This window comes from Ranitomeya variabilis, chromosome 2, assembly GCF_051348905.1.
Source record: "Ranitomeya variabilis isolate aRanVar5 chromosome 2, aRanVar5.hap1, whole genome shotgun sequence".
NCBI lineage: Eukaryota > Metazoa > Chordata > Amphibia > Anura > Dendrobatidae > Ranitomeya > Ranitomeya variabilis.
Genome location: NC_135233.1, coordinates 11,764,813 through 11,787,002, shown reverse-complemented (window position 1 = coordinate 11,787,002; position 22,190 = coordinate 11,764,813). Strand labels below are relative to the sequence as shown.

The 22,190-nt window shown below is 50.1% G+C and overlaps 1 protein-coding gene across 4 annotated transcripts in view; it reads left to right on the top strand.

Moving 5' to 3' along the window:
• The window catches only part of MDGA1 (MAM domain containing glycosylphosphatidylinositol anchor 1), a 431,369-nt gene that overhangs the window by 299,090 nt on the left and 110,089 nt on the right, over nucleotides 1-22,190 (top strand). For all 4 annotated transcript variants that reach the window (XM_077282003.1, XM_077282005.1, XM_077282004.1 and 1 more), the window contains 2 exons: nucleotides 3,496-3,825; nucleotides 7,606-7,899. In XM_077282003.1, the coding sequence (XP_077138118.1) occupies nucleotides 3,496-3,825; nucleotides 7,606-7,899 (624 nt within the window). The remainder of the gene's footprint in view (nucleotides 1-3,495; nucleotides 3,826-7,605; nucleotides 7,900-22,190) is intronic.

Sequence of the window (22,190 nt, the reverse complement as noted above, 5' to 3'; positions counted from 1 at the left end):
GTGATGGATAGGAGGCATTCTCAGTGATGTCACCTCTGATCTTTAGTGATGGATAGGAGGCATTCTCAGTGATGTCACCGCTGATCTCTGGTGATGGATAGGAGGCATTCTCAGTGATGTCACCGCTGATCTCTGGTGATGGATAGGAGGCATTCTCAGTGATGTCACCTCTGATCTCTGGTGATGGATAGGAGGCATTCTCAGTGATGTCACAGCTGATCTCTAGTGATGGATAGGAGGTATTCTCAGTGATGTCACCGCTGATCTCTGGTGATGGATAGGAGACATTCTCAGTGATGTCACAGCTGATCTCTAGTGATGGATAGGAGGCATTCTCAGTGATGTCACCTCTGATCTCTAGTGATGGATAGGAGGCATTCTCAGTGATGTCACCTCTGATCTCTGGTGATGGATAGGAGGCATTCTCAGTGATGTCACCGCTGATCTCTGGTGATGGATAGGAGGTATTCTCAGTGATGTCACCGCTGATCTCTGGTGATGGATAGGAGACATTCTCAGTGATGTCACCCCTGATCTCTGGTGATGGATAGGAGGTATTCTCAGTGATGTCACCGCTGATCTCTGGTGATGGATAGGAGACATTCTCAGTGATGTCACCTCTGATCTCTAGTGATGGATAGGAGACATTCTCAGTGATGTCACCGCTGATCTCTAGTGATGGATAGGAGGCATTCTCAGTGATGTCACCTCTGATCTCTGGTGATGGATAGGAGGCATTCTCAGTGATGTCACCGCTGATCTCTGGTGATGGATAGGAGACATTCTCAGTGATGTCACCTCTGATCTCTGGTGATGGATAGGAGGCATTCTCAGTGATGTCACCACTGATCTCTGGTGATGGATAGGAGACATTCTCAGTGATGTCACCTCTGATCTCTAGTGATGGATAGGAGACATTCTCAGTGATGTCACCTCTGATCTCTAGTGATGGATAGGAGGCATTCTCAGTGATGTCACAGCTGATCTCTAGTGATGGATAGGAGGCATTCTCAGTGATGTCACCTCTGATCTTTAGTGATGGATAGGAGGCATTCTCAGTGATGTCACCGCTGATCTCTGGTGATGGATAGGAGGCATTCTCAGTGATGTCACCTCTGATCTTTAGTGATGGATAGGAGGCATTCTCAGTGATGTCACCGCTGATCTCTGGTGATGGATAGGAGGCATTCTCAGTGATGTCACCGCTGATCTCTGGTGATGGATAGGAGGCATTCTCAGTGATGTCACCTCTGATCTCTGGTGATGGATAGGAGGCATTCTCAGTGATGTCACAGCTGATCTCTAGTGATGGATAGGAGGTATTCTCAGTGATGTCACCGCTGATCTCTGGTGATGGATAGGAGACATTCTCAGTGATGTCACAGCTGATCTCTAGTGATGGATAGGAGGCATTCTCAGTGATGTCACCTCTGATCTCTAGTGATGGATAGGAGGCATTCTCAGTGATGTCACCTCTGATCTCTGGTGATGGATAGGAGGCATTCTCAGTGATGTCACCGCTGATCTCTGGTGATGGATAGGAGGTATTCTCAGTGATGTCACCGCTGATCTCTGGTGATGGATAGGAGACATTCTCAGTGATGTCACCCCTGATCTCTGGTGATGGATAGGAGGTATTCTCAGTGATGTCACCGCTGATCTCTGGTGATGGATAGGAGACATTCTCAGTGATGTCACCTCTGATCTCTAGTGATGGATAGGAGACATTCTCAGTGATGTCACCGCTGATCTCTAGTGATGGATAGGAGGCATTCTCAGTGATGTCACCTCTGATCTCTGGTGATGGATAGGAGACATTCTCAGTGATGTCACCTCTGATCTCTGGTGATGGATAGGAGACATTCTCAGTGATGTCACCTTTGATTTCTGGTGATGGATAGGAGGCATTCTCAGTGATGTCACCGCTGATCTCTGGTGATGGATAGGAGGCATTCTCAGTGATGTCACCTCTGATCTCTGGTGATGGATAGGAGACATTCTCAGTGATGTCACCGCTGATCTCTGGTGATGGATAGGAGACATTCTCTGTGATGTCACCGCTGATCTCTGGTGATGGATAGGAGACATTCTCAGTGATGTCACCGCTGATCTCTATTGATGGATAGGAGGCATTCTCAGTGATGTCACCACTGATCTCTGGTGATGGATAGGAGACATTCTCAGTGATGTCACCTCTGATCTCTGGTGATGGATAGGAGACATTCTCAGTGATGTCACCGCTGATCTCTGGTGATGGATAGGAGGCATTCTCAGTGATGTCACCGCTGCTCTCTGGTGATGGATAGGAGACATTCTCAGTGATGTCACCGCTGATCTCTGGTGATGGCTAGGAGGCATTCTCCGTGATGTCACCTCTGATCTCTAGTGATGGATAGGAGACATTCTCAGTGATGTCACCTCTGATCTCTGGTGATGGATAGGAGGCATTCTCCGTGATGTCACCGCTGATCTCTAGTGATGGATAGGAGGCATTCTCAGTGATGTCACCGCTGATGTCTGGTGATGGATAGGAGGCATTCTCAGTGATGTCACCTCTGATCTCTGGTGATGGATAGGAGATATTCTCAGTAGTGTCACCACTGATCTCTGGTGATGGATTGGAGGCATTCTCAGTGATGTCACCGCTGATCTCTGGTGATGGATAGGAGGCATTCTCAGTGATGTCACCTCTGATCTCTGGTGATGGATAGGAGGCATTCTCAGTGATGTCACCTCTGATCTCTGGTGATGGATAGGAGACATTCTCAGTGATGTCACCTCTGATCTCTGGTGATGGATAGGAGACATTCTCAGTGATGTCACCGCTGATCTCTGGTGATGGATAGGAGGCATTCTCAGTGATGTCACCACTGATCTCTGGTGATGGATAGGAGGCATTCTCACTGATGTCACTGCTGATCTCTGGTGATGGATAGGAGGCATTCTCAGTGATGTCACCGCTGATCTCTGGTGATGGATAGGAGGCATTCTCAGTGATGTCACCGCTGATCTCTGGTGATGGATAGGAGACATTCTCAGTGATGTGACCTCTGATCTCTGGTGATGGATAGGAGGCATTCTCAGTGATGTCACCGCTGATCTCTGGTGATGGATAGGAGACATTCTCAGTGATGTCACCGCTGATCTCTGGTGATGGATAGGAGACATTCTCAGTGATGTCACCTCTGATCTCTGGTGATGGATAGGAGACATTCTCAGTGATGTCACCGCTGATCTCTGGTGATGGATAGGAGGCATTCTCAGTGATGTCACCGCTGATCACTACCCATTTGCCCCTGGTTAGTGGCCATTTCCCATGTGCCCCAGGTAATGCCCATTTCCCATCTGCCCCGGTTAATGCCCATTTCCCATCTGCCCCTTGTTAATGCCCATTTCCCATCTTCCCCGGTTAATGGCCATTTCTCATCTGCCCCCGGTTAATGCCCATTTCTCACCTGCCCCGGTTAATGCCCCCATCTCTTTTCTGCCCTGTAGCAATGAGGAACATCACTTACCAGATTACTCCGGACCTCATCAAGGAGAGTGAGAGCATCCAGCTGGGCCAGGAGCTGAAGGTCTCCTGCCACGTGGACGCGGTGCCCCAAGAGAAGGTCCAGTACACCTGGTACAAGAACCAGAAGCTGATCAAGACCTCAGACCGAATCCTGATCACCAGGAACGACCCAGAGCTGCCCCCGGTCACCAGCAGCTTGGAAATAACGGAGCTTCGCTTCAGCGACTATGGCACCTACATGTGCGAAGCCGCGTTACCCAACCTGCCCATCACCCTGAACAGCAGCGACATCAACATCTCTGCGGAGACAGGTGAGACGTGCGGCGTTCTGCTCCAGTCACATCCAGAGCTGCAATCAACTGCTGCTTACAGTCAGTCTGCATTATGGTGCGGACCCTCAGTCAGGAACAGAGACCACCCCTCCCTGAATGCAGACACTGAACAAGCAGCGGTAGGAATACATTAAAGGGAAAGTCGTGCACTACTTGTGCAGCCCCTTCTCAATAGCTATATTCCCCCGTGTAAAGTAATCGCACCCTGTGGTCACCTCCAGCGATGTCGGTGCCAGGTCCTCCATCATCCGTGTGACGTTCTCCATCTGAGCCCTGCAGCCAATCAGCGGCCACTCACTGCTTCCAGATTACAATCTCGTGAGAAGGAAGTGAGCGTGAAGTGGCCGATGATTGTCTGCAGCGTTCAGATGGAGAACGTCACATGAGCCCCAGAGGACGTGGCACCAACGTTGCAGGAACGTCGCCCGCACCGGCCGTGAGCGCAGGCTGCTGTTATGTGATATGGGGGAGTGCGGCTGTGCGAGGAGCGGACAACCCCAGGAACGTGTTATTGCCATGAATGTTTCCAATATGTGTGATCCACATTCTTTATGACAAATACAAATGTTGCCAACTTCTCACCGTCCCCTGGGGCTGATACAGACACGGACGTTCCCTTCTGTTCCATGTCCATCTTATCGGAGATTCTGTATGTACTCTAACAATGCTCCTCACTTGGGAGGGATCTAAGGTGTCACGGGATCCATTTCTTTTTAAAATCCAGCTGGTTATTTCACTCCTCACAGAAAACTCAAATCCAGCCCGTGTCCGGCACAAAGTGAAACATAAAGTAACAAGTCCATACAATAGTGCTGATTCGCCTGCTGGAGTTTAGAATCCAGCTTCTATGTCCTGTAGCAAAGAGACAAAATCCTGGAGGTCTGCAGACCTCCACACACAGACCAGTGTGAGACAACAGGTCCCTCTTTACAATGTGAATCAGTGGAGTATGTGGCCGCCGTCCCCCCAACTCCTCAGCTGCTCACAATAAGACCTGACCCTGTCATGGCCGATTAATCCTTCTTAGTACCGGTACTATGTATACTGGAGCATTGCTCCAGGATTACATCACAGAGGACATCGACTTCCATGATACATATCTCCCATCAGCCACCTTACTGTGTATACCTGGTAGTCCCTTTTCCTCTTCTAGTGACTCTTTGCATTCTGTTCCCATCACTTCCGATGCTTCGTCCTCATGGAGCCGCCTCACAGCTGATCTCCTTATGTCGTGTGCACCTCCCCATTGATTTGATGTATTTTTATGTTATTTGATATTTGTATACAATAATAAGAAAATAATATATTAATATCTGAGCGGTTACACAACAGTTTTTCATTTATTTACTGTATACAGAGGTGTCACCGATCATAAGGAAACTGCTGAAAACTGGTCCTGAAAGGACCCCGATGGCGACTCTGTAACTGCCCCGCTGTCAGCGGGAAAGCTGCAAGAGTTCTCATTTATTTTTATAATAAAGATCGAGGCGTGAAAAAGAAAACAAAGGGATACAATAATAAATGTACAACACACATCTGATACTTGTAGATACAACCTGTGTGATACATGTAGATACACCCTGTGATACATATAGATACACCCTGTGTGTGATACGTGTAGATGCACCCTGTGTGTGATACATGTAGATACACCCTGTGTGATACATGTAGATACACCCTGTGTGTGATACTGTAGATACACCGTGTGATACTGTAGATACACCCTGTGTGATATGTGTAGATACACCCTGTGTGTGATACTGTAGATACACCCTGTGTGTGATACTGTAGATACACCCTGTGTGTGATACTGTAGATACACCGTGTGATACTGTAGATACACCCTGTGTGATATGTGTAGATACACCCTGTGTGTGATACTGTAGATACACCGTGTGTGATACATGTAGATACACCCTGTGTGATACATGTAGATACACCCTGTGTGTGATACATGTAGATACACCCTGTGTGATACGTGTAGATACACCCTGTGTGTGATACTGTAGATACACCGTGTGATACTGTAGATACACCCTGTGTGATATGTGTAGATACACCCTGTGTCTGATACATGTAGATACACACTGTGTGATATGTGTAGATACACCCTGTGTGTGATACTGTAGATACACCCTGTGTGTGATACGTGTAGATACACCCTGTGTGTGATACTGTAGATACACCCTGTGTGATATGTGTAGATACACCCTGTGTGTGATACGTGTAGATACACCCTGTGTGATATGTGTAGATACACCCTGTGTGTGATACTGTAGATACACCCTGTGTGTGATACTGTAGATACACCCTGTGTGATACGTGTAGATACACCCTGTGTGTGATACTGTAGATACACCCTGTGTGTGATACGTGTAGATACACCCTGTGTGTGATACGTGTAGATACACCCTGTGTGATACGTGTAGATGCACCCTGTGTGTGAAACTGTAGATACACCCTGTGTGTGATACGTGTAGATACACCCTGTGTGATACGTGTAGATGCACCCTGTGTGTGATACATGTAGATACACCCTGTGTGATACTGTAGATACACCCTGTGTGTGATACATGTAGATACACCCTGTGTGATACGTGTAGATACACCCTGTGTGATACGTGTAGATGCACCCTGTGTGTGATACGTGTAGATACACCCTGTGTGTGATACGTGTAGATACACCCTGTGTGTGATACGTGTAGATACACCCTGTGTGTGATACGTGTAGATACACCCTGTGTGATACATGTAGATACACCCTGTGTGATACGTGTAGATGCACCCTGTGTGTGATACTGTAGATACACCCTGTGTGATACATGTAGATACACCCTGTGTGATACGTGTAGATACACCCTGTGTGATACGTGTAGATACACCGTGTGTGATACGTGTAGATACACCCTGTGTGATACGTGTAGATGCACCCTGTGTGATACGTGTAGATACACCCTGTGTGTGATACGTGTAGATACACCCTGTGTGTGATACATGTAGATACACCCTGTGTGATACATGTAGATACACCCTGTGTGATACGTGTAGATGCACCCTGTGTGTGATACTGTAGATACACCCTGTGTGATACATGTAGATACACCCTGTGTGATACGTGTAGATACACCCTGTGTGATACGTGTAGATACACCGTGTGTGATACGTGTAGATACACCCTGTGTGATACGTGTAGATACACCCTGTGTGATACGTGTAGATACACCCTGTGTGATACGTGTAGATACACCGTGTGTGATACGTGTAGATACACCCTGTGTGATACGTGTAGATGCACCCTGTGTGTGATACGTGTAGATACACCCTGTGTGTGATACGTGTAGATACACCCTGTGTGATACGTGTAGATACACCCTGTGTGATACGTGTAGATACACCCTGTGTGATACGTGTAGATACACCCTGTGTGATACGTGTAGATACACCCTGTGTGTGATACGTGTAGATACACCGTGTGATACTGTAGATACACCCTGTGTGATACGTGTAGATACACCCTGTGTGATACGTGTAGATACACCCTGTGTGTGATACGTGTAGATACACCCTGTGATACATATAGATTCACCCTGTGTGTGATACGTGTAGATACACCGTGTGATACTGTAGATACACCCTGTGTGTGATACGTGTAGATACACCGTGTGTGATACTGTAGATGCACCCTGTGTGTGATACTGTAGATAAACCCTGTGTGATTTGCCGCCGAGTCCCTGTTTCCTGATTTCTGCTGTTTTTCAGTCCCGCCGTCCATCAGCGTTCCCAGGGGCCGGTTGGTGATCATCGTGCGGGAGGGGTCCACGGCGGAGCTGCAGTGCGAGGTGCGAGGAAAACCGCTGCCCCCCGTTCTGTGGACGCGAATGGACAAGGAGGCCTCGTTCCCCAACGGTGACATGCTGATAGAGACTCTGGATGGAAAACTGCGGCTGGAAAACGTCACCCGGGAAATGAGCGGAACCTACAAGTGTCAGACAGCGAGATACAACGGCTTCAACATCCGGTCCAGGGAGGCGGCGGTGCAGCTGAACGTGCAGTGTGAGTACTAGCGCAGCGTGCTGGGGTACATGGGGGTACACAGGCTGGGGGTGCTCAGGCTGGGGTACACCGGCTGGGGGTGCACGGGCTGGGGTTGCACGGGCTGGGGTACACAGGCTGGGGGTGCTCAGGCTGGGGTACACCGGCTGGGGGTGCAGGGCTGGGGGTGCACGGGCTGGGGTACACAGGCTGGGGGTGCATGGGCTGGGGGTGCATGGGCTGGGGGTGCACGGGCTGGAGTACACAGGCTGAGGGTGCTCAGGCTGGGGTACACCGGCTGGGGGTGCACGGGCTGGGGTTGCACGAGCTGGGGTACACAGGCTGGGGGTGCTCAGACTGGGGTACACCGGCTGGGGGTGCACGGGCTGGGGGTGCACGGGCTGGGGTACACAGGCTGGGGGTGCATGGGCTGGGGGTGCATGGGCTGGGGGTGCACGGGCTGGGGTACACAGGCTGAGGGTGCTCAGGCTGGGGTACACCGGCTGGGGGTGCACGGGCTGGGGTACACAGGCTGGGGGTGCTCGGGCTGGGGGTGCATGGGCTGGGGGTGTACGGGCTGCGGTACACAGGCTGGGGGTGCTCGGGCTGGGGTACACCGGCTGGGGGTGCACGGGCTGGGGGTGCACGGGCTGGGGGTGCACGGGCTGGGGGTGCACGGGCTGGGGGTGCACGGGCTGGGGTACACAGGCTGAGGGTGCTCAGGCTGGGGTACACCGGCTGGGGGTGCATGGGCTGGGGGTGAACGGGCTGGGGTACACAGGCTGGGGGTGCTCGGGCGGGTGTGCATGGGCTGGGGGTGCATGGGCTGGGGTACACGAGCTGAGGATACAGGGGCTGAGGATGCACTGGCTGGGGGTGCACAGAGCAGTAGGTGGACAGGAGAATACAGCCTGGTGACAACCCTGCTGGGCACAGTCACGGCGTGTGCAGAGGTTGCCGCTGTGCGGATCGGTCCAGCATTGTGTGTGCTGATGATGTGATGACTTGTTATTCCTTTGCTTCCAGTCCTCTCTGGGACCCTGTGACTCTGTTCTGACTCCTCTGGATGAACCTCACGGACTTGTGACCACCTGGTCATTACTGACCTGGATGTATACCCCTGTATTCGGTGCACTCTGGAGCTCCATCTAGTGGTGACGGCAGGAGGCAGACAGTTGTATCATGTATCTGGAACTTTGTGTCCGTGACCTCCATTAAATGATCGGTGCTGATTTCACGATCTCGTCCTTCCCATTGCGGGATACGGGACAGTGAGCGCTTGTGACCGCTGCTTTCCCTGCAAACAGGACAGTCCTGGTCCTGGGAACTGAACCTTAAAGAGTTGGGGGTCTTACAGACTGATTCCATAATGGGAGCAATGCTGTCCATTTGGAGGGGATTCTTGTATCAGGGCAGAGCTTAAAAAGTTGATCTGCTGAAGTTCAGCACTGCTCGATAATGAGCAGTGCCGATGACATTATGGCCCAAACATCCGCCATAGCGCGCACGGTACCTTCCTGACAATCTTGCATGCTAGCTACCTGCTGATCCTACGTGCTAGTTACCTGCCAATCCCGCGTGGTCGCTTCCTGCTAATGTTGCGTACACCCTACCTACCGATCCCACGTGGTCGCTACCTGCCGATCCCGCGTGGTCACTACCTGCCGATCCCACGTGGTCGCTACCTGCCGATCCCGCAGTCTTGACAATCTTGTATACTCACTACCTGCTGATCCTGCGTGCTCACTACCTGACCACCCCGCGTTCTCCGTACCTGCAGATCCCTGTGCTCCCTACCTGCCGATCCCACGTGGTCGCTACCTGCCAATGTTGTGTGCACCCTACCTGCCGATCCCGCGTGGTCACTACCTGCCGATGTTGTGTGCACTCTACCTGCTGATCCCGCGTGGTCACTACCTGCCGATCCCACGTGGTCGCTACCTGCCGATCCCGCGTGGTCACTACCTGCCAATGTTGTGTGCACCCTACCTGCCGATCCGACGTGGTGGCTACCTGCCGATCCCACATGGTCGCTTCCTGCCGATCCCGCGTAGTCTTGACAATCTTGTATACTCACTACCTGCTGATCCTGCGTGCTCGCTACCTGCCCACCCCGCGTTCTCCATACCTGCAGATCCTGTGTGCACCCTACCTGCCGATCCCACGTGGTCGCTACCTGCCGATCCCACGTGGTCACTACCTGCCAATGTTGTGTGCACCCTACCTGCCGATCCCGCGTGGTCACTACCTGCCGATCCCACGTGGTCGCTACCTGCCGATGCCACGTGGTCACTACCTGCCAATGTTGTGTGCACCCTACCTGCCAATCCCACGTGGTCGCTACCTGCCGATCCCACGTGGTCACTACCTGCCAATGTTGTGTGCACCCTACCTGCCGATCCCGCGTGGTCACTACCTGCCGATCCCACGTGGTCGCTACCTGCTGATCCCACGTGGTCACTACCTGCCAATGTTGTGTGCACCCTACCTGCCGATCCCACGTGGTCGCTACCTGCCGATCCCACGTGGTCGCTACCTGCCGATCCCGCGTGGTCAGTACCTGCCAATGTTGTGTGCACCCTACCTGCCGATCCCACGTGGTCGCTACCTGTCGATCCCACATGGTCGCTATCTGCCGATCCCACGTGGTCAGTACCTGCCCATGTTGTGTGCACCCTACCTGCCGATCCCACGTGGTGGCTACCTGCCGATCCCACATGGTCGCTTCCTGCCGATCCCACATAGTCTTGACAATCTTGTATACTCACTACCTGCTGATCCTGCGTGCTCGCTACCTGCCCACCCCGCGTTCTCTGTGCCCGCAGATCCCGTGTGCACCCTACCTGCCGGTCCCACATGGTCGCTACCTGCAGATCCCACGTGGTCGCTACCTGCCGAACCCACGTGGTCACTACCTGCCAATGTTGTGTTCACCCTACCTGCCGATCCCGCGTGGTCACTACCTGCTGATCCCACGTGGTCGCTACCTGCCGAACCCACGTGGTCACTACCTGCCAATGTTGTGTGCACCCTACCTGCCGATCCCGCGTGGTCACTACCTGCTGATCCCACGTGGTCGCTACCTGCCGATCCCGCGTGGTAACTACCTGCCAATGTTGTGTGCACCCTACCTGCCAATCCCACGTGGTCACTACCTGCCGATCCCACGTGGTCACTACCTGCCGATCCCATGTGGTCGCTACCTGCCGATCCCACGTGGTCACTACCTGCCAATGTTGTGTGCACCCTACCTGCTGGTCCCACATGGTCGCTGCCTGCCGATCCCGTGTAGTCTTGACAATCTTGTATACTCACTACCTGCTGATCCTGCGTGCTCGCTACCTGCCCACCCTGCGTTCTCCGTACCTGCAGATCCCGTGTGCACCCTACCTGCCGATCCCACGTGGTCGCTACCTGCCGATCCCGCGTGGTCACTACCTGCCAATGTTGTATGCACCCTACCTGCCGATCCCGCGTGGTCACTACCTGCCGATCCCATGTGGTCGCTTCCTGACGATCCCTCGTAGTCTTGACAATCTTGATGCAGATCCCGTGTGCATCCTACCTGCCGATCCCGCATGGATGCTTCCTGTCCACCCTGAATGCTCCGGGAGTTGGAAGTTTCGCCCCCAGCATTTCGCCCCCAGCATTTCGCCCCCAGCATTTCGCCTCCAGGTACACTTCGCCCCTGAACATTTCGCCCCCAGGTTGTTTCGCCCCCGCACATTTCGCCCCCAGCAGTTCGCCCCCGGATGTTTCGCCCCGATGTTTCGCCCCCAGCAGTTCGCCCCAGATGTTTCGCACCCAGCAGTTTGCCCCCACACGTTTTGCCCCCGCACATTTCGCCCCCAGCAGTTCGCCCCTGGATGTTTCGCCCCAGGATGTTTTGCCCCCAGCAGTTCGCCCCCAGATGTTTCGCCCCCAGCAGTTCGCCCCCGGATGTTCAGTTCATCCCTGGATGTTTTGTCTCTAGCAATTTGCTCCTGGATCTTTCGCATCCGGGAAAGACCTGCCTGAACTGAACATTGGCATGTTCGCTTATCACTAATAATACACCATATGAGTCTAAGATATAGAATTCTGATCAAATTAGTTTTTTTTATTCTAAAACTTTGTTTTCTAGATGAGTAATTTTACAAACAGACAGGAAAATAGTAGGATTTCATTGGTTACTAAGGAGGTCGTGCCCCCTTGGTAGCAGAATGGATTCTGGCTCCCTATGATACATTCAGGGCTGCTTGCTCACAGCCCTCTGCAAAGCTCCCCTTCACCCTCCGCTCATGTACTCTGTCCTGGACAAGAGGAGGGCTCACTCCTGCCTGTGTAAAGCCGTTACAGGATGGAACACATAGGGGGGCTTTGCAGAGGACTGTAAACCAGCAGCCCTTTATACATCATAAGGAATATATTGCTAGTTGCATGCTCCTGTGCAGCCACACCCTCTAGAATCCATCCACAAGTACTGCTACTAAGGAGAAACAACCTCCTTAGCAACCACTGAAATCCTGCAGCACATGGAGCTTTAACTTGGATGAGACTTTTCACACAGAAGTGAAGCTGCTGGAAGGTCTCCTTTGGAAATTAATATCATGGGCACAGGTACTATAACATACCATGTTTTTTGTAGAGTTATGCTTTAACTGTATATATCAAAACTGTTTTAACAAGAAACATAAAAAGGTATAGAGGGGAAGGATTAGAGAAAAAGAGAAAATACAAATTACAGGTTATAATGCTTGAATTATTTTACAGCTAAGAACACTGCTCTCAAAACATACAATATGTGACCATGAACTAAAATTCAAAGCTGTAGGCGATGCCTCTCAGATAATCCATCAAGCTTCTATTATTGAAATCTTGCACGATACGTTTAACCCTTGCTGAAATTGCAGCATACTTTTTGTTTCTTGCAGCGATGGGATTTCCTGCCATTATCTGAATTATTTCAAAACTATGGAGCTCTTGCTGATGTTTCAGACAGTTAATGAACCGGTATATATTTTGGGAAAGAGTACCACATGTTTCTCGAAAGCTACGGTGCCATCCTTCGACATCATTATTTGTTCGCTGTTGATCATTCAATGTTCGCTCATACACATTCCAGAATTGAATTGGAAACAAAGGTGCTTGACGTCCTCTGCGATTCATTCGACCGATATAGCTGTCTTCAAAATAGTTAGCAATAGGTATTGCTTCTTGTGGAAAGTCAGGATCTTCCACCAACTCTTCAAATGATTGCACAACATTCTGTGGTGGTAGAAAGGCCAGGGCAGGTATCATGCGTATCCAACGGGCAAATTCATGGTCACCTTGGTATTGCATCTTGAGTCCTTCATTTTGAACTTTACGCCAAACCGACTGTGATAGGTGGAAAAAGCCACCAGTCTTCACAAGGTTGGGGAACTCACTTTCCAATGTCTGTATTGCAGCTAGTTCAAAATCCAACATCAGGTTGTGTGGCTGCAGTCCAGGCTGCAAGTTCTTCAGCTCTTGCAGCAACCTCTGGTATGTAGAACGGCTCTTGTCTGTCAGCAAGGTGTACACTAGCGGAACAACAAGGCCGCTGTGGACTACATGGATTGTGTAAAGTTGCTTAAACAAGGCTGGTGTAGTGAAAAACATGCCATCAGCAAACCACTCTTTACTTTGTGCCAGTAGATGGAGATTGTCTCTTGTTCCAAATATCAACATAACGGCTGTGTCCATTTCCTAATTTAAAATGAAAGTATTAGTAGAGGAAATAACAGAAAAAGTGTAACAAGCAGCAGACAGAGAATTTTGGGATAAATTCACAAAAAAAATATCCTAATCAGAAGCCTCTGTTCATATCTCACATTAAAAACTCACATTTTGCTCCAGATTTTCTGATTTCATAATAAAAAAACGGAAGCAAAATCTAGTGTGAAGGGGCCAACCAATAGTTTTTTACAACATATATTGTCCCAGTGGAAAATGATATATTTTTGTTTAAAATTAAAATTACTTCAACTTGAAATAGGTCACATTTTTAGGGTACCTTTAGACCCTTCAACTAGACGGCCGTTTAGCACGGCCGATCGCCGCCATGCTGAACAGCTGTCTAGTTGACAGCCGCATCCAGACGCGGCATGTGGCTGGACGTCTGAATGAACGACGGGGCGGGCCGCTCGCCTGAATGGGGCGTTCCATTCAGGCGGATGGGCGCGCTAGTCGTTGGGTGGGCAGTGCGGACGTTCGTGACATCCGCGCTGCCTATGCTGTCTCATTGAGAGGATTGTGCAGGATGCAAAAAACGCCAGTAAAATCACCAGTGTGCTTTTGGCCTAAGGCATAACTGAATGGTCCATTAGGCTGGGGTCATATGCAGCATTAATGTGTAAATCCCATCCACATGCTGATGAAAAAATTTTGTTTACAAAAAAAAAAACATGCAGTGCAGCATGTCAATGTATGCTGCCATTATACAAAGAAAATTCCAGCCATTCAGATAAGAGGCTGAAATCCTGCACTAAAAGCTGCACCTAAATCCATAGAGTTAAGTGAAGATTTTGATACAGAATTAGGGTACCACAACAGTGGCCACAATTGCAGGCACAAATAGATTCCTGTGGGATCTGCAATTGCTACCGCAATTACAGCCGCTGCGGAGATGCCGCTCCGCAATCCCCTTCCGTCAGTGGGCACGAGGCCTCAGGCTTTATCCAGACAAGCTGGATTTACAGGCGTATTCCGTGCTGTGTTTCCTGAATGAAACCCGCCCTTTCATGTCTATGGTGCGGGTTACGGGCGGATTCCATCCGGGGCCGGAAAATGCCCCACCGGAAAATAGCTTCAAAGCTATTTTCCGGCGGATCCCGTGCTTAACTCGCCCATTCAAGGGAATGGGCAAGAGGGAAACCTCACGAAAAATGCCTTCAAACCACGGTAAATACGCTCGGTTTAGGCCATAGCAGGGCATGGCCACGCCCATAGCAGAGCTTGGCCACGTCCCCTATTTGCAGAAGCGTTTTGCCAGCGCTTGCAAAGTGCTTAAAAAGTGCTTGCAAGCAGCAGGCAAAACGCCTCTGCAAATCCTGGCGTATCTCACCTGAGCTCTGGAGTTCAGCCCGACCTGTCCACGGATCTGCAGGACTGAACTACGAGAGCCGAAGAATCAGCTGGCGATGGCAGTTCAGCCGGTGCATGCCGCAGGCAGGCGAGGCTGAACTCCGGGGCAGCATCCAGGACAGGTATGGCCAGTACAATGCTGCATATTTGGAATTAGTGTTGGCCGATCCGATCACTGAAGATCGTAATTTATTACGATTTTAAGGCTGATCGTTATTTTAAATTACGATCCGATTTGTAGCCAGATCATGATGATGATCTGAATTAGAAAGCGGAATCCTCCGTAATCTGAAAACACTGTCCGGGCATACATGCCAAAACAGTGTGGGTATATATATATATATATATATATATATATATATATATATATATACACACACTGTACGGGTGTACAGCGTGTGTGCATATTTAGCTTTAGTAAATGGCTCCAGGCTGCGCTGTTAAAAAATAAACAAACCCAGTTACTCACCTCTTTCTCCAGTGTCCAGTACTGGCTCCGGCTCCTAGCCCAGCAGTGCAGGGAATCCCGAAATCCAGGCGGCACTTCTCCGCCTCTGTGCCTGCCGTACTATAACTGCAATGGAGAGTGATCCCAGCACCGCTCACTAGACGGTCCTGGGAAAGCATCACGTCACAGAACAGCCCGGCACATGTGCAGAGGTGGTGATGCACACCCCAGAATGCATAGCGTTGGGATTTCGAAATTCCCTGCACCGCCGGAGACAGCGCTGGACACCGGAGAGAGAGTTGAATAACTGGGTTTGTTTATTTTTTAACAGCGCAGATTGGGGCCATTATATATATGCAAGAAAGCTGGAAGAAGAGTGGCTCAACTGAGATTGTTGCTGAAGACTCAGTGTGCTGCTAGAGCAGGGGTTGGCTTCCGCCCATACTTAACATGCATCCATGAAGAAAGATCTCCGCACTGCTGAAGTCCTATGCAAATCCTTTATTGCATTACAAAGGTCCAAAAGTGCCAGACCACCATCACCCACCCACATATATACATATATATACACACACACTGTTCGGGCGTACAGTGTGCATATATATATTTAGATCATATTTCCAGTGATCGGCCAACACTAGTTGGAATCAGTAGGCCTCACTACATTATATTACCCTCAAAGTTTCCCTTGAAAGCAAAAATCACATAGTATTTTATATCAGCACCTTATGGTCTAGCATTTTTCATAATTGCGCAAAATAAACTTTGCAATAATTATGCATAATGGAATTGTTTTAATACAATGTTAAATGGTTAAGTAGCTCACCAGAGTCATGCAGAAGGAACTGCTGCTGGACACCATCAATACTGATCTCCTGGAACTCCAGGGGGATAACAAGTTGATCAATGGTTTGAGGTAACCTTGGGATATTGCCAAGTTGCCTTGCTAATCGTATTGTCCTCTTCAGTGATGCTTTTCTTGGGAGAAGTGCTGCAACATTAGGCCATGTGCACACGTTCAGTATTTTTCGCGTTTTTTTTCGCGTTTTTTCGCTATAAAAACGTGATAAAAACGCGAAAAAAACGCTTACATATGCCTCCCATTATTTTCAGTGTATTCCGCATTTTTTGTGCAAATGTAGCCTTTTTTTCCGCGAAAAAATCGCATCGCGGAAAAAAAAGCAACATGTTCATTAAAATGCGGAATTGCAGGGGATTCCGCACACCTAGGAGTGCATTGATCTGCTTACTTCCCGCACGGGGCTGTGCACACGATGCGGGAAGTAAGCAGATTATGTGCGGTTGGTACCCAGGGTGGAGGAGAGGAGACTCTCCTCCACGCACTGGGCACCATATAATTGGTAAAAAAATAAGAATTAAAATACAAAATAGTCCTATACTCGCCCTCTGATGGCCCCCGAAGTGTTCCCGCCTCTGTGCTGCACGCTGGCTTCGGTTCCTGTAGCTGGTGTGCGGTGAAGGACCTTGCCGAATGATGTCACTGTCCTGTGATTGGCCGAGACCGCTCACGTGACCGTGACGTCATGGAAGGCCCTGCGCGCACACATCAGCTATAGGAACGGACGCCGGTGAGGAGATCTGATGTCTGCGGGTGAGTATAAGCATTTTTTTTATTTTTTTTATTATTTTTAAACGTTCTATCTTTTACTATAGATGCTGCATAAGCAGCATCTATAGTAACAAGTTGGTCACACTTGTCAAACGCTATGTTTGACAAGTGTGACCAACTTGTCAGTCAGTTTTCCAAGCGATGCTACAGATCGCTTGGAAAACTTTAGCATTCTGCAAGCTAATTACGCTTGCAGAATGCTAAAAAAACGCAAAAAAAACGCAAAAAAAAAATGCGGATTTCTTGCAGAAAATTTCCGGTTTTCTTCAGGAAATTTCTGCAAGAAATCCGCAACGTGTGCACATACCCTTAGAATGGGCTCCTGAAACGACGTCTGTGAGAATCTGTTGTGGTGTCTCCTGTGTTGTCCTTGCCCTGGTGACTGCCTCATTAACAAGTCGGATTGCTTTAGGTCTTGCAGCTTGTGCTGCGTGACTGTGAAGATTGACTACTTTCACAACTTCGCCAGATTCTTCATTGGTCCAAACACATCCCTTGTAAGTCGACCGTTTTTCACATACCCAGATGGAATGGACATCATCAGCGGTTCGTTTGGAAAATAAGTAAATGTGATTCTCATGGACCAACTTCCTCCTTCCACGTTTGGACAGAACTGAATTCATACTTGTAGAAAGTGAATTGCTGTGGAAGCTGACTGATTTTTTGTGGCAGTACACTTCTCTCTTTGTGGAGATTTCAGACACTGCTATATTCTGATGTACAGGTGGAATATAAGCTAGTCTAATGTAACTTGCAGGACACGTGGCCTGCTACTTGTTACATCTGCAACAAAACTTGCAACAAAGCAGGTGAGTGCTGGGTCAGGTAAAAGTTCAAAATTGTTTAGATTTTAGGCCTCTTGCACACTGTAATTTTAGAGTGGTTTCACACTTGTGTTTGTGGCCGTCAGAGGTCAATCCGCTCTGGATCTGACATCCAGCTGACCCCAGGGCAATGCTGGCGGAATGCTGGCATTCCGCTCGCATTGCCCATAGAAGTGAACGACTCGGTTCCTCGATCTGCAGCCGCCCGTTCGCTTTTGTAATGCCGCATTCCGCTATCAGTGTCAGAACAAAAAGAAGAGCATTTTCTTCTTTTCGTTCCGCTGCAGGTTAGCGGAATGCGGCATCACAGAAGCGAACGGGCGGCCTGTAGTGCATATGTAGCGGAAGTGTGAAAGCACCCTTATGCTGCCACTGTTTTAGAACTCCAAAGCACGTGCTTTACTGGCATTTTTCAGAGCGCTTTTGTGAGCGCGCTCGGTAATGACCCATAAGATACAGGCTATTGATGAACGCTAAGTGCTCAAAAATAGCTCCTGTAATAAAATAAAGAGAGCTGGCCGAAACAACACCTCGCTTTTCCAGCCATTGACTTATCTACTATATAACTGTCTAAGGGTCACTTTCGTCTTTCTGTCTGTAATGTTTTATTTGTATATTCATTGGTCGCGGCGTCTGTCTGTCATGTAAATCCAAGTCACTGATTGGTCATGGCAAAACGCCCACGACCATTGCCATGACCAATCAGCGATGGTCACAGTCTGCCAGAAAAATGGCCGTTGCTTTACTGCCCTGCACTCACCGCTGACCGCTCACACAGGGTTAATGCCAGCGTTAACGGATCGCGGTGTACCGCGCGCCGTTAACGCTGCTATTAACCCTGTGTGACCAACTTTTCGCTATTGATGGTGCCTATGCAGCATCAATAGTGAAAAGATGTAATGTTTAAAATAATAATAATAAAAAAAGTTATTCTCACCCCCTCCGACGTCGCGCTGTACTCCGCGCCTCTCTTCCGGTCCGAACGATGCTATGCATCCAGGGCCTGCGATGACGTCACGGTCATATGACCGCGACGTCATCGCAGGTCCTACGCTCAGACCGGAAGCCACCACCAGCACTGCAGAGAGGCGCGAGGACTTCAGGGCCAGTGGCTGAGGTGAGTATATCTTTATTATTTTTTTTAACACTTATATAGTGCCCACATTCCTAGACTACGTGGGCAGTGCAATATACTACGTCGGCTGGCCAATATACTATGTGTGCTGTGCAATTTACTACGTGGACTGTGCAATTTACTACGTGCGCTGTGCAATTTACTACGTGGACTGTGCAATTTACTACGTGCGCTGTGCAATTTACTACGTGGACTGTGCAATTTACTACGTGCGCTGTCCAAAATATTACGTCGGCTGTCCAATATACTACATAATCTGTGCAACATACCACGTGGCTGTGCCTTCTAGAATACCCGATACGTTAGAATCGGGCCACCATCCAGTATATTCAAAATTGGCCATCTTCTTAGCGATTTTCCAGTGCTTAGCACTTGGGAAAGTGGCTACTGTGAAAGAGGACTTAGGGCTAAAACACAAGGCTGAAATTCCCTGCCTAATTTGGGGCCGAAACATCTGGGGGAAAAAAGCTGGGGGTGAAACATCTGGAGGCGAACTGCTGGGTGCGAAACATCCAGCGGCGAACTGCTAGAGGCGAAACATCTGGGGTCGAAACATCCGGGGGCGAACTGCTGGGTGCGAAACATCCGGGGGCGAACTGCTGCGGGTGAAACATCCAGGTGCGAAACATCCGGGGGCGAACATCTGGGGGCAAAACATCCGGGTGCGAAACATCCGGGGGCAAACTGCTGGGGGCGAAACATCCGGGGGCGAACTGCTGGGGGCAAAACATCTGGGAGCAAAACATCTGGGGGTGAACTGCTGGGGGGCGAAACATCCGGGGGCGAACTGCTGGGCGCAAAACATCCGGGGGCGAACTGCTGGGCGCGAAACATCCGGGGGCGAACTGCTGGGCGCGAAACATCCGGGGGCAAAACATCCGGGGGCGAACTGCTGGGGGCGAAATGTGCGGGGGCGAAACAACCTGGGGGCGAAATGCTGGGGGCGAAATGTTCGGGGGCAAAGTGTACCTGGGGGCGAACTGCTGGGGGCGAACTGGGAGCAAAACTTCCTAAAACCGAATGCTCCATACTTGCCCACCCTGCATGGACGCTTCTTCCCAATAGCACCTGGACGCTACCTGCTGATCCCGCGTGCTCCATACCTGCCCACCCTCTGTTCTCTGTAGCTGCCCATCCTGCATGTGCATTGGCAGTTATGTGGGTTGTAATGTCATGGTCGTTGCTTGCTTTCGATGACGTCACTGGACATCCCCTTTAAGGGCAGTTAGGAATGTGAAATGTTGTTACATGTAACCAAACGGTCCCCAGAGAGGAAGCAGAACTGCAAAGCAACAGCATGCGATGTGTACAGAATAGAATCCGCTCGGCGCCCCTGAGGCTCTGCCCGCTGACCATGCTGCCGGGGTGCAGTGGAGTTCCCCTTTTCCCCTAACTGTAGAGCCCCCGTGTCCGTATTTGCCGGAGGACGTTCTCCAGGTCCGGGCGTCTCTATCTCTGCATCGTCCTCATCGCCCGCAGTGCGGGGTCCGTGTGATTCAGTGGCCGCTCAGCACGACGGGTCGTTATCTCGCAGGAGATCCGCCGTGCCCTTGTAGGTTTCAGATGAATACAAAGCACAATCTGTGCGGCGGAGCGGAGCCATAACGCCAGAATTATGGAATATGTGCAACATATGGAGGTTAAAGAGGGTTAAAGTGATGCTGAGGCGAGGCGGGAATTGAATTTTAGGGCAGACGTGGCGGAGAGCATCTGTTACCGCCTCTGCTCCAGCATTTATTACTGCGGGGTAATGATGTCACATTGTGCCGCCATTATCCAGGGCCACAGGTCACAGCCAGGCGGCAGAGACACTGATGATAGTCACAGGGGAGATACAGCGCCACAGTCACCCTCAGTCCCCGATCAGTGGGGGCTTTCTCCTCCCCCTCCTAGGAATACAAGTAATGGGACCTCGTGTAATGGCCCCCGTCATAGATCTGACGGCAGATCTTCATCCAATGTGTATTCCATTTTAACGAAGTTTTCAAGATTTAGAAAAATATATATCTGTCCAAAAAAAAAGTAAAAAGGGCGCCCCCCTGTGTGCTGGTAGTATTTGGTATTACAGACACAACCATGGACCATAGGGGGCAGCTATGTCTGACTAACCCCGGACGACCCCTTTACTGGCTGGAACCGTTTTTCGTCTGTGTAGGGGCAGGTTCACACGGTGTATAAAAAAACATCAGTTTCCTCCAGAATCGTCTGCCATTGTTTTTCTCACTTGTCGTCCGTGTACCGTCCTTTTTTGCAGCCGCTATTAATCATTTACACGACTATTCCCACTTCCCTGTTACACAATAACAATGTAACAGTCGGGCGCTTCACTGCGGCTCCGGACCACCACGTCCGTTTTATTTCTGCTCCCATAGATTACAACGGTGACATCCCGTCTGGGTTCTTTGTCCAGACACAGATTCCATCAGTGAATACAATCGCTCATCTGCTCATGGATAACACTGGTCGGAGGACGGTCGGGAGCACTGGGGACACTTGTGTGAACGAGCCCTAAAAGCTTTGGTTGTTGAGGGTCCGGGTGCTCAGACCCCCGCCGATTGCTAAGACACAGAGGCATTTCTTTACTGCAAGACTGAGGACGAAACTGAAGGAAAGTCCAAGAGTCCATCCTCAGTGTCTGAGAGCGCTGATTGCGCCTTCATATGAAGGATCACAAGGGGGTGCGGACCCCCGTCCATCAATACTTCTATCTGACAGCTCAAACGTTTCCTTATAGTTACAAATTGTAAACTGAATACAATGAAGCAAAAAACAAATTCTATAAATAAAAAAAATGAGATAAAATCCTAAAAAAGTAGTAAAAATGTAAAACACAAATCGGAACGGATGGAGCGGAACGGAGCCGAACAGTGGAGCGGAACGGAGCCGAACAGTGGAGCGGAATGGAGCCGAACAGTGGAGCGGAACGGAGGAGAGCGGAGTGGTGCAGAACAGTGGAGCACAGCGGAGTGGAGCAAAACAGTGCTGCGAAACGGAGCAGAGCTAAACGGAGCGGAACAGCAGAGCGGAGTGGTGCAGAGCAGTGGAGCACAGCGGACCAGAGCGGAACAGAGTAGGGTGGAGCAGAGCAGTGTAGCGGAACGGAGCAGAGCGGAGTGGTGCAGAACAGTGGAGAGCAGCGGAACAGAGTAGGGTGGAGCAGAGAGGAACGGAGCAGAACAGAGGGAATCG